This window comes from Tachypleus tridentatus, chromosome 13 (assembly GCF_004210375.1).
Source record: "Tachypleus tridentatus isolate NWPU-2018 chromosome 13, ASM421037v1, whole genome shotgun sequence".
Taxonomy (NCBI): domain Eukaryota; kingdom Metazoa; phylum Arthropoda; class Merostomata; order Xiphosura; family Limulidae; genus Tachypleus; species Tachypleus tridentatus.
The window spans coordinates 153909494-153923393 of NC_134837.1; the positions used below are offsets into that span (position 1 = coordinate 153909494).

Here is a 13900-nt window from a genome sequence, read left to right on the forward strand (position 1 = left end):
CTCAATGAAATTTAACCCTACTATTTTATACTAATGGTACTAACTGCAATAAATATTATTTAATTTAATTAAATACTGCACCTAAGGACAAAGAATAATAATATGTAAAACCAGACAATGTTCTATAAATATTAATTTTTCTTTCTAACTATGCAATAAGAACCATTAAAAATTCAGCTGGCTAATCTTGATGTGTTTCTCATGGAAGCAACATAGACAATTCTCTATAAAGAAAACAATGGAATATAATGCATCATTTTACAGATGAAAACCATGTCCTTCTGTTGATTAAAAATTATAAGGTATTAAATATCAGAGAGAACTATTGGTAATTTGTAAAACAGAGGATACGACAAGTCATATATGGCCCAGATTTATGAATGATACATGGTTAAACATTTTGTTCTTTTTTACTATGGTAAACAAGAAAAATATATGCTACAAAAAAGGATATATAATATAGAAATATGATGTTTACACAATGCACATTTGCACTACTGATGGATATACATGTGTATGTATGACTTGATTTAATTCATAGCCAAATTAAAACACTTATCTTAAAATTAAGATAAATATTTGTCATAATGCATACCTAATATACACATAATTAGTGCTTTATATAATCTGTCACTTGATTAAAATGGATTATATTTATCAAAATTGTGAAAATTTCCTTTTTCATAATATATTTTATGAGTTAATATTTACAAGATACATAGAAGTAAAAAAAGTTTTAATACAATATACATACCTAACATAGAATCGTTTAAAGTAAACAGTTGCTGTAGCAATGACTTGCTGTTTCACTTTCAGTTGTTCACCCAATGCTTGAATAACTACATAAAATATAAACAAATTTAAATCCAGTTGAAGAGTCTCAGTTAACTTACACATATTTGTTTTTGTGATTACTTAACAGCCTGTAAGATTTTTTTATTTTTAAAATCAACCAAAAAGTTACATTAAAAGTTTAAAAACATGCTAGGTAGCATATATGATGCAAAATATTTCAGATATTTCACATAGTTCTAATAATTAGTTACATAATTAGTTCAGAAAATTACTGAAAAATCCTTATAGAAAGTCATGATTCAAATATAATTCACAACTGAATAATATAATTAAGCATTAGATCACACTGTCACATCTTACAATTAAGTTAACAAGCTTCCCACTTAAAACTGCATTAACTGATCAGGCACTACTTACAAACTACTCACTAGTATACAAATGTACAATCAATATTAATTGTATAAAAACAGACTCATCCACTCATGTTCAGAAATACTACTGTCAATCAAACATAGCTAACTGTGCACATTTTTAATAACTAAAATAATACATACAATACATTTATGAAGTTTTACCAGTTAATATGCAAAGATTTACTCAGCATTATGTTAACTACATGTATAACACCTAAACTCCATTTAACAGATGGATTTAACCCCTTTTTTTCTGATACACTATTATAGCCTGCTACATGTAGTAGGCCTCCACCATAACAAAAAACAAACGTTTGACTGTCACACTTATATTTATGGCTTTAGCTATTTCTACTAATACTCCATAAATATTGAAAAGGAAAAAAAAAAAAAGAGACAACTTACAATTTGAGAAAAATATCATAAGTTTCTGATACTCCTCTTCAGTAAGAACTTGAAGATCTGAATGTCTTTCTCGTTGTAGATCTTGTCTATCTAAGAGCCACTGCTGACTATTTAAATATGAAAGATAAATTAGTAAGAGTAAATAATGTCGATTCTAACAATGATCTGAACCACAAATACATATGAATACACAGCTAAATAGCACATTATACAGGAATACCTCATACAGTGAGGTTAATGTATGGGAAAAAACTATCGCATTGATTGTATCATCATTGAATGATTAGTTAAAAAATATAATAACACAAATAGTTATAAGGTAAAATAAAAACAAAATTGAAAAACTTTATTTTGAAAAATTACAATAATAAAAATTTTATTTTGAAAAAATGAAAACTGTAAAAATTTACTGATTAAAGAAAAATATATCTAATCTAAGTTGCTCCATTTTCTTTTTCTTCTTTTTTTTGTGGAGTTCTTGGCAACATCGAATGACATTTTTTAATGCTCAATAGGCATTAATGTTGTGCTCTTTGTCTGGATCATGATTCATAATTAAGTCTGAAGCAGTTTCTGCTGCCCTGAACATTTTATCAAGTTCCTGTAAGGGAAATTCTTTTTCCTGATCTTCACTAGCACCTTCGTTACACTGTGGACTTTCTTCTTCTTCCTCATATGCCCAATCTTGGTCTAAATTAAGGAGCGTATCATTGTTGAGAGCTTGAAAATGTGCATCAATGCACTCTCAAACATTAGCCACTTTCAAAGACTCAAATCCAAGATTGTGTCCAATTTTGTCAACATCTTTGGAATCATCCCTAATTTTAGACTCAAAGTTGAAGGAATTGCTTGCAAAATTGCTTCCACACCACTCTCATGTTACTCTTTGGGCCACACTTCGTTGATGTTTTCGACAGCATTTCTGATGTTGTAATTTTTCCAAAATTCAGTCAAAGATAGTACAACTTCTCCAGTTCTAGCCTTTATTGCTCAAGAAAAAGTTTGCCTGAAATAATAAGCTAAAAATATCACAAAGACATCTTCATCCAGTGGTTGCAGTAGAGACGTTGTATTGGGTGAAAAAATAATAATTATGATATTTCATTTAAGTCACAAAGTCCTATTAGATGGCCTGGTCCATTATCTAACAACAACAAAGCTTTAAAGTCTAAGTTATTTTCTTTGCAGTAATGTTCAACTACAGGACAAAAATAACTTTTTAACCAGTCTTCAAACAAAATTTTTGTGACCCATGCTTTATTATTTGATCGCCAAACAACTGAGAGATCCTTCTTTGCACAGTTGCTAAGTGCTCAGGTTTTAATTCAGAATCACCAGATGCATTTCCACCTAACAAAAGTGTCAAAGAAAACTTTTGATGCCTTATAACTTATCTAAGTATTTTCATTTTCTGATAAAAAAGTTCTAGAAGACATTTTTTACCAAGATAAACCTGTTTCATCCACATTAAAAATTTGGTTATCTTTGTACTCACCTTTTTCAATAATTTCTAAAGATTCATTAGGAAATTTTTCAGTAGCATCTTTGTCTGCACTTGAGCTTTCATCTACAATGAATCCCCAAGCATTTTTTAAAATGAAAGAACCAACCATGACATGCCAAAAATGTTTCAATAGTTGCCCCTTCTCCACCATTTTCTTCTGTCACGTTTTCTTAAAGAGCATTGAAAAGACTCATAGTTTTTGTTTGACTTTCCATTTGACTTAAAGAAATTTGCTTCTGAATGCAATCTTCTATCCATACTAATAGCAGACATTCCATATTCACCATTAGAGCTCCTTTTCTTTATGATTGTTTTTGAGACAAAAGAGTTGGTAGCCATTCCATACTCTTTGTACTGATTATTTTATTTTACAATTCTTCTTAGAGATGATTCATTTAATCCTTTGTCTCATGCGAATTTGGCAAACGAAGCACTTCTTCATGGCATTTGATGATTTCAGGTTTCTCCTCTAATGTCAGCCATTTAAGTTTCTTAGGCTTGGTATCATCATACTTTCTTTTTTCACTCATAATAAAGGGATCTTTGTAAATTGACTGATTGATTGATTGATTTAGAGTTTTATGGCACAAAGCAGCTAGGCTATCTGCACCAAACGTCCAGTAAAAAGGTAAAAATAAATTAAATGTAATAAAATACATAAAAGGAAATAAAGGTAAAACAAAACATCATTGAAAAACAGAAAAAGCATAAAACCAATGTTGACACCTAGTCAACAATATTAAGAGAGAAAGCAGAGAAGTTGTAAAGGACTTTCTCTAGCAAAATAATAATAATAATGACCCACCAGGAAGACTAACAGGTAAATACAAGAACCACCGTCAGTTACCTGAAGTTGGCCTTTCCAGTCCTGGTTCCGGGTTATGTTGTCATAGCAGCCATTATCAAAAGGTAAAATAAGAAAAGTGTTAAAAGACGTATAACAAAATTGTAATAAAAATTAGCCAAATGTCCTGTAAAGAGGTATAAGGAAAATAAATGTAGTAAAATTTGTAAAAGGAAACAAAGGTATAAACAGAAGAGCAATTAAAAACAGAAAATGGCATAAAACCAATGTTGACATTCAGTCTACAAAGTTGTAAAGGACTTCCTGTAGCAGAATGGTAATGATCATAACCCGTCAGGAAGACTAACAAGTAAGTACAAGAACCGTCAGTCACCTGAAGTTTGTCTTTCCAGTCCTGGTTCTGGGTTATGTGTCATTATGGCCAGTACCAAAAGGTAAAGTAATAAAAGTGTTAAAAGATATGCAGCAAAATTGTAATAACAACTCGCCAGGACGACTAACGGGTAGTTCAAACAAACAGTTCAAACAGCAGCGTTAGTCACCTGAAGTTGGCCTTTCCAGTCCTGGTGTCGAGTTACTTAATGTTCTGGCCATTTTCCGATGTCAAATTGAACTAGAGAGAATGAAACTGTGAAAAGGGAACCACAATTAAAAAGGTGTAATGAATAAATATGCAACACTTAAATGAGGTTAAAAAGATTAACAGCCATTAAAAAACTAAAAACTTTATCAAAATGGTCAGTGTCACCATTACCAATAACACTGTCCAATGTTACAGACAAACCCTGGAACAGAACATGTTTAAACTAGTGCCATCGTTGAGAGTCGTAACGATGGTAAGAAAGTAAAAAGTGGCTTACAGTGATTTGAATGTTACACAAACTACACACTGGTGCATCAGTTCCAGATAAAAGAAAACAATGAGTTAAAAAACTGTGACCAATGTGTAGTCTTGTTAGAACAACTTCCTCCTTCCGAATCTTACGAAAGCTAGATGGCCAATGCTCAATATAGGGTTTTATCTGAAACAGTCCACTTGTCATGTTGCTCACTCCGAGTGGACTGCCAGCTGGCACTGAGTCGAGCCTTGAATACAGGACCATAGTCCATGTATGGAATAGGCACAGTGGTGATAGTGCCAGAGCAGATAGGTTTAGCTGCCATGCCTGCAAGAGCATTCCCGCGAACACCAATGTGGCCTGGTATCCAGAAAAACTGGATAGAAGTAGATGTTAATGAGAAATGGGCCAGTCGGTTTTGAATATCAGCGAGAACAGGGTGTGAGCTAACGTGAAGTGATTCCAAGGCCAGCAGAGAACTAAGGGAGTCAGTATAAATAGTGCAGTCGGAGTACTTCAATATGATCTAGGGCAAGAGATATGGCATACAGTTCAGCAGTGAACACAGAAGCTGTAGAGGGGATTTTGCGTGCAACCACCAAACCGCAACAAACCATGGCAGAGCCCACAGAGTTACCTGATTTGGAACCATCCGTATAAATTGAAATGGAAAGATTGATCGAGATATGTTCAGTAAATAAAAGACGATACTTCCAATTGGGAGTATCTGCCCTTTTCAGATGACTTAAAGAAAGGTCACATTTGGGGGCTGTAATAAGCCATGGGGAGATGGGCTGACCAGTGGATTTTGCAATGTTATCCCAGGACAGACCCAATTCATCCAATTGTGCCTGGATGCGAAGGCCAAAAGGAGCAATGGCAGATCATCTGTTTTGAAAAAGTAAGGCTCACTGAGGAAGGAAAACACATCCCCAAGTGGGATGCTTTGGTAAGGAGCGAAGTTTCAAAGAATACAGTAAAGACAGTTGCAAATGGCAAAGGGGCAGAGAAGGTTCATGAGATTCCACGTATAAGCTCTGAACTGGGGAGGTGTGGAAAGCCCCTTGAGTCGAAGTCCTTGATGATAAATGGGGTCCAGCATCTTTAAGGCCGAGGGTCTGGCAGAGCCATAGACCATTGATCCATAGTCGAGTTTTGAACAAATAAGAGCACGATATATCTTTAACATAGAACATCGATCCGCTCCCACTCTGGCAGTAGAGAGGGCACGGAGGATGTTCAGTGCTCTTGTGCATTTGACCCATAGCTGCTTTAAGTGTGGTATAAAGGTCAGCTTACGATCAAAGATCAGCCCCAAGAACTTGGTCTCAGGGACCACTGGCAGCAAAACCTCACCGATACGGAGTTCAGGATCAGGGTGGATACCCTGTTGGTGGCAAAAATGCATGCAAACAGTTTTAGAGAGAGAAAAATTAAATCCATTCGCAGTAGTCCACTTCAGTACACGATTGAAGGCAGTTTGTAGTTGCCGCTCAATATATCTCATGTTCGACGACTGACACGAGATGTGAAAGTCGTCGACATAGAGCCCGTTTGCAAGAGTGAGAGGGAGTTGTTCAGTGATGGCATTTATCTTTATACTGAATAGTGTGACACTCAAAACACAGCCCTGAGGGACTCCAAGTTCCTGTACAAAAGAACGGGAAAGTGTCGAAACCACATGAACTTGGAATCTCCTGTCCATTAAAAAAGTTTTAATAAACATGGGTAAATGGCCACGTAACCCATATATATGGAGGTCTCGCAAAATGCCATACCTCCATGTTGTGTCATAAGCCTTCTCAATGTCAAAGAATATTGAAACAAGATGTTGGCATTAGAGAAAGGCTTCTCTGATTGATGTTTCAAGTCAATTAGGTGGTCCGTGGTGAAATGCTGTCGTCGGAACCCACACTGGGTGGGCGAGAGGAGGTTGTTTGATTCAAGGAACCAAACAAGACGAGCATTAACCATCCTTTCTGAGGTCTTACAGAGACAGCTCGTCAAAGCCATTGGACGGTAGTTTGAAGGAATCTTGGGATCTTTCCCAGGTTTAAAGAAAGGTAAGATTATAGCCTGGTGCCAGGCATCAGGAAAAACATTCTCCTGCCAGATCCGGTAAAAATAATTAGAAGAATATCAAGAGAAGCAGGAGAGAGATAGCACAGCATGTCATAGTGTACATCATCAGGTCCAATAGATGTACGGCCAGACCAATGAAGGGCCATTTTCAGTTCCACCAGTGTGAAGGGACAATTTTAGTCAAAGAGACAGTCAGTTGGAAAGGAAAGAGGTGAACGCTCTACCCAAGTCTTGATGGCGATGAAGGTGAAGGAACAAGCAGAAGTGCTAGATACCCGGCAAAAGCTTTCACCTAGAGTATTGACAATGCTCCAGACATCACCTACCTCTTGGCCATCAGAGAGTAAGATAGAGAGGGGGACAGAATTGTAGTGCTCACTGACCTTTTGAATCCTGTCCCATATGACCTTGGAACTGGTGGTAGAAGATATGCTAGTTATGAACTTAATCCAAGATTCCTTCTGGCATTGACGTATTACCCTCCTAGCATGTGCACATGCCTGTTGGAAAGCGATGCAGTTCGAAAGTGTGGGATATCTACGGAAAGTATCCCAGGCCCGTTGTTGAGCCTTCCGTGCCAAGAGGTAAGCAGGATTCCTCCATGGACAAGGATATTGTGGAAAATGTGTCGAGGTTTTAGGAATACACTGAGCAGCTGCTTGTATAATAAAGTCAGTTACCGCTGCCACACAGTCGTCTATTGATGGCAGATTCGCGATGGCAGGATCAAGTTCTGAGAAAGCAGTGAAAGTGGACCAGTCTGCCTGATCCAGCTTCCACCAGGGCACGCGGGTAGGGTGGCATCAACCACGGCCAGTCTCTCTCAAAAGTATAGGAAAATGATCACTGCCAAGTGGATTATTGTCAACCCTCCATGAAAAATTGGAAAATAATGAAGGGGAGCAAACCGAGAGATCAATAGAGGTAAAGGACTGACTAGGTGCGTGAAAATAAGTGGAATAACCAGTATTGAAAAGAGAAAGATTGTGATCAGAGAGCACACACTCTACAAAGAGACCCCTCCTATCAATAACAGCACTTCCCCAGAGGGGATGATGTCCATTAAAGTCCTGCAGGATTAGAAAGGGAGACGGCAACTGTTCAACAAAAGCATCAAGGTCTGATTGATCATATATCTCTCCATGGGACAGGTAGAGAGAACAAACAGTGATGGTATGACCCAAGGAAACACGGATGGCTATGGCCTCTAAGGGTGTGTTGAGTGACAAAGACAGTGTGGGCACATGCTGATCAACCAATAGTGCCACCCCTCTATGTACTCGTCCATCACACAGCCTGTCATTTCTGTACAGAGAAAACTGCCGAATGGTGACTGTATCAGCAGGTTTTAGAAATGTTTCTTGCAAGAAAAGACATACAGGATGGTAAGAAGCAATCAGTGTTTTTATATCATCCAGATTAGAATGTAAACCTCGACAGTTCCATTGTATCAAGGTGGCCATTCTTAATGACGGGTAGGCGAAGTGGCTGGAGAACCCTTCTGTTTACAAACACCAGCATCGGATACAATATCCACAACCCTGTTGAGAACTTCCAACGCTAGTACTTGGTTGACTCTAGCCCAAGTGGACCAGTCGATTGACCCAAGGGGGGCCACCCAAAGGTCACCCGTCTATAGGAATTCAAGGCCAAAGTGGTGTGTTAAGGTTGGACCCCTCAACCACCAGGATCCTCTCCTCCCCTTCATGGACTGCCACACACAGCAAACATGTGGGTGGATGTTTAGATCCCAGAGGAGGTAAACTGAAAGAATAGAACCTTCCCTGGAAGGTCCCCTCACCATGTATAGGAATCCATACCGAGGGGGGATCTTTGTAAAAAGATCACAAAAAGGATACACCCATGCTTAAGAAGATAAAGCTCAACTTAGACTGCCACTGGAAGCAAGTGATGCTCATATTAATATGGTACAATATATAAATGTGCATTGCACTGTATAGGCTTGCAGAAAGATCTAGAATAAGTGAGTGACACAAATACATGGGTCATTCCAGAAAATTTTAGAAAAATCAGCCATAATAAAAAGAACCCAAAGACTTGTATGTATAATATAAATATAGTCGCATTATAGTAAATCATTCAGTACTAGCTGAATCATTAGTTGCAAATTATAAACTGCACTATAGTCAATCCTGTAGCAACTGAAGCTGCACTGTGTGAGGTATTGATGTACTGAAGACTGCTTGTAAATAATTCCCTTACTTAAAATAATGTAAAATCATGTATCACCATTTAAATTCTTTTTCTTAGTTTCACTAGTGAGAACAAAGAATGTATACTAATTAATTTAGTATATAAATACAATTATGAACCTTCAAAATAGCTATTTTTAGTAAATGCCACCAAAACCAAGTTTCAAATTCATATTAAGTTAAAAAATAATTTTGAATTAATTTCTCAGTTAAGAAAATTATAACCTTATCATGCAAATAAAAAACATACATAAATCATATGTTTAAAAAACAACAACAAAACTGCATTATCACATACACTTATCTTAGCCTTAACAGTGACTGTGATGTATTGCTACAGTTATAAAAGTTTTATTACCTCATCTTTTTGGAAAGTTATATTTTAACACCCTATAAATCTGGGTGTCAAAGCTTTATAGAGTGTAAAAAATACAATCAACATAATTTTGAGATCCAACCATCATGTCATATTCTGATAGACATATAGCATTTGACTCATAAGTGACTGAATTTCTGCAACATTTTAAATATTAATCTATAGAATGAAGTAACTAGTACATGTAAAACTTTTTTTAGTATTACACTGATGAAAAATGAAGACATAAGTAATATTATACAAGGTAAAATACTAAAAAGTTAACACAGCAGGATTTCTTAAATTGAGGAATTTTTGTCCAATGTCATGTAATGTAACTTATAGTTCATAATTCCAAAATGTAAAAACTGCATTAAAGAACATAAAAAAAACAAAATTCACAATCCAAATTCAAAGACTAATTTTGTTCATTATAAACAGTTCAGAGTTCCAGAGAAATACTATCTTCTAGCATCCTGGTTTCTTTCTGGTTTCCTATATCATCATCCCTGAACATGTTTGCTGTTTTCTTCTCGATCAAATTATTCAGGATTCTAAATAACCCAAGTTAATTAAGAACCCTTTATATGGCACCACTGTTCTGGAAGAGTGATTCCTGCTTCCAAGGGCAAAATTGCATGATTGAATTAACAAGAATTTAAGAAACAAATTGTGGTACTTTTTGCAAACACATTTTAAAACAAGTAATTACTATGTCGGAGTACAACAGAGAAAGTTTTTCATGGAACAAAGGTATTAGCTGAATCATTTCCCACTTAATCCTATACAAGTTTCATTTTGTCCACAAGGCCACTGTTTGGAAGGACATGTTTATATTAAGACTTTTAGCCTCAGTAACTGTCTGAATGAGCACAGAAAACTTCCAGAAAGAAATGAAAAAAATAAATGAATTTCAATTGGTTTTAAAGCTTATTAGATATACTAAATAAAACCTTTGGTAAAATGTTTTGTCTGCCAGTGATTGTCAAAACAGTGAAATTGTTATAGTACTTTTCAAGTCAAAACAAAGTTAAAATTTACAGTTTTACACAATAAAAACTACAGAAAAATTTTAAAGCATCTTAAAAAACTATATCACAATGAAATTTTCTTGAATTTTCATAGCTGTGAATTCACACAAATATCACACAAGTATTTTTCACTGAAGCTACAAAATATGTTAAAAGTGTGTTTTATATATCAAACTATTTCATCAAGTAGTTTTGTTTTGTTTTTGCATGAGAATAAAATAAGCCAAACAACAGAGCATTGTTTTGACACATCAGATGTTTTAAATACTTCACCCCAATCATTATCAATACTCATTAAAGAATGCCAAGCATGATTTTTTTCATAAACCACAATCTTTCTCTTATAAATATCTAGCTATCTGAAAATGTGTATTTTGACAAACTCATAAATCATTTGTACACAGTTATGTCAATGATCTATAGTAATTATACAAAGAAAAATAGTTAAGCCTTACAGCACTTTTTTCATGAATGATTTGGTTCTATACTATGATCTTTGAGATGAACTACTGACAGCACATTTTTTCACAGCAGGAGGCTTTAGCATAGATTAGAATCCTTTCTCTTTATGTCCTTTTCAAAGTCCATCAGTACATCAACAAAATTCAAAGAACACATTTAAAAAGCCAAAAGATACAGATAGATGTCAGTGAATGCTATGGCATGAATTTCCATTTGTAATTGCATTTTGTGGAAGAACTAACATGTTAATATGGACAAATGGCTAGATGCCTTGTCTTTATAGAGCCTCATCTTACAGGCATTCAATCTCAGCAAACAAAGCATTTCCTTAAGGTACAGTCATGTCAATACATTATATGGATACTAAACAGAGTTCAAAGATTTTATGGCAACACATAAAATGTAAATGTTTATTTTTGTATTCTATTTCAATTGATACATGTTTGAAATTACAGAATTTGACAGTTGTTCATACCTCTAAACCTAGCCATGTATCTCTGGACAGCTTGTCCTCTATCTAGCCATGCTCCATCACACATTTTTCTGCACAAACTGGTTCACAATCTGTATTCAAGGTTTATTTTTATTTGTCACAAACATTTCATAAAAAGTACTATAAAAAGACAATAGTATGTTCTGAAATTCTCATTTCTTTTTAGTGTCCTATATCATCATCCCTGAACATGAATCTCTGGTCCAGAAAAACATACATTCATCTCAAGTTTAAAAGTACTTCAGTGTAGTTTTTTGCAATGCAATAAAACAAGCCATACAATAGGGTATTGATCTAACAAAGTTACTAACTGTTTCTAGTTCTTTTTGTAGTTAAGTACAAAGCTACACAATGAGCTATTTGTTATAAGCCTTTAAACTTACTGTTGAACCACTGAGGGGCTATTTCTAATGTAGATACCTGTAATCAAAGATTAGCAAGACCTAATCTTTTTAAACAGTTTGTACAAAATGAATATTCTGTTCAGGTTACTTTTGAATTTGTTAAAGTAGACACAATTTAATGGTAATATTTACCATGATAATTATGATATTGTGTCATTGCTTATATGCATATTTCTGGATTAAACTACTGATATTTGGTCAAACCTAGTGCTTTTCAGAATGAGATTGTACAAAGAATAACTAATCATTTTTACAATGTCTTTACTTTTTTTAATGAAACAATCACATTTCATATAGTATTCACCTTGGTATTTTTCAACTCTCTGGATGTTTAACTCTCAAATTAAAAAAAAAAAATTCATTAACTGAAAATGTATTTTAGATATATACTTACTTCTCTGCATCATTACGAATTATTATCTCATACTCAACTGCAGAGTAATTTCCTATCCATGTCACAAACCTTGAACAAAACCCCACCTTTACACACATCTAAGTGTATTGCATCAGCCAATGCTGTAATTATTATAAAGCTGTAGCTCTCCACCAATAGCACGGGCAATATCACCTTCAACAGCACTAACAAATGATTTTATAGATTCATTCTTGATAAAACAAAAAAATGTACTGTTTATAGTAAGGTAGGAAGGTGGTGAAAAAAGGTAAGTACCTATCTGAAATAAATTTTCATGTAGGAAAAATGTTAACTTCAGAAACATTACTTACCCTTCTTCACACTAAGAGCTAGAATCCTACTGTGAAACTGATGCTAACCAATTACACAGATGAGCTCTTTTCAGAAATAGCAACAGAAGAAGAAAGCCCATGAGAATGGAGGTGACATACAGGAGCAGTGCCTTTGGGGAAACTGCATCCTTCTCAAGCAGGGAACATTCTTGCTCTAATTTGTTGCTATTTATTCATTCAATAAAAGTGACTTCACACCTGAACTGGAGGAGACATTGTAGAAAAGAACAAGCTGCCTGATATACTAATGCAGGAACATAAGTAAACATACTGGTACACCATGGGTCATCATAGCTATATAAGGTTGCAGTACAGATAGTCTAGCTGCTTTGCACCATAAAACACCAAACCAACCAACCAAATAAGGTCATAGAAGTTGAGTTATCTATGACACTGAAAGCACCTCATTACAGTGTAAAACTTGTGACCTGTCATATGTAGGCATATACTCTATTAACTGATTACAATGAACTATAATCTCAACAAGCACAGGTAAAAATACAGTGCCAAGGAAAGAATATGCCTATGATCATGTGCTAGGCATTAGTAAAAAAAAAATTTGTTATTGTTGAAACAATTTGCAAGGAAAGGTGATCTTAACAAGTTGGCTCCCATACAACCCATTGGCAGGTCGTGAGTCTTCCACAAAGAGTCACACAACCCACTGGTGAGTCATGCTCTATTTTATTTTTAAAGGGCCACTTATTGGCTGGGACACAACAGCTATATATATATATACACACACTTTTCCTATAAAAAGTAATTGTAAAATGACTAGTAGTTGGACCCTGGAAAGTATCAGCAAAATAGGCTTGAGAGCCAATGTGTTAAAGGGTTGACTGGCATTCTGTTACACCACCTTTTTTTTTTTTGTTGAGGATATTATCTGTTACATGGATGATAAAAATGGAATACCTTGGCACATTTATATTTTTAAAATGCTTTTCAAATGGTACCACAAAGGCTGATTTAAGAAAATAACATTAATGGGTTTGTGTTTTTCTTATAGAAAAGCTACATCAGACTATCTGCTGTGTCCACTGAGGGTAACTGAGCCCCCGATTTTAGCATTATAAATCCTAAGACTTACTGTTGTCCCACTGGGGTCAAAATTAGGGGGAGAGGAAAACTGAAATATGATTGGGTAAGCAAAAAGAAAATATTTTTATTAATAGAGTCCAGTTAAAGTGTGCCTTTATCATCAGTTGTTTGCTTCAAGAGTCAGCCTTTGGGAACTTCGCTTTTTCTTATTTACAATTGCAACATTGACAGGTTTATAATAAGTAAATTAAGTCTGCTAATAACATTAAATTTTTAGATATTTATAACTGTAGTAAAAATGTTGAGGAATT

The 13900-nt window shown here is 35.0% G+C and overlaps 1 protein-coding gene across 7 annotated transcripts in view; it reads right to left on the reverse strand.

The window, feature by feature from the left end:
- CycC (cyclin C) overlaps window positions 1–13900 on the reverse strand; it is a 103215-nt gene that overhangs the window by 80876 nt on the left and 8439 nt on the right. For all 7 annotated transcript variants that reach the window (XM_076483665.1, XM_076483668.1, XM_076483669.1 and 4 more), the window contains exons 2-3: window positions 1614–1720; window positions 755–839 (exon numbers count right to left, since the gene is read on the reverse strand). In XM_076483665.1, the coding sequence (XP_076339780.1) occupies window positions 755–839; window positions 1614–1720 (192 nt within the window). The remainder of the gene's footprint in view (window positions 1–754; window positions 840–1613; window positions 1721–13900) is intronic.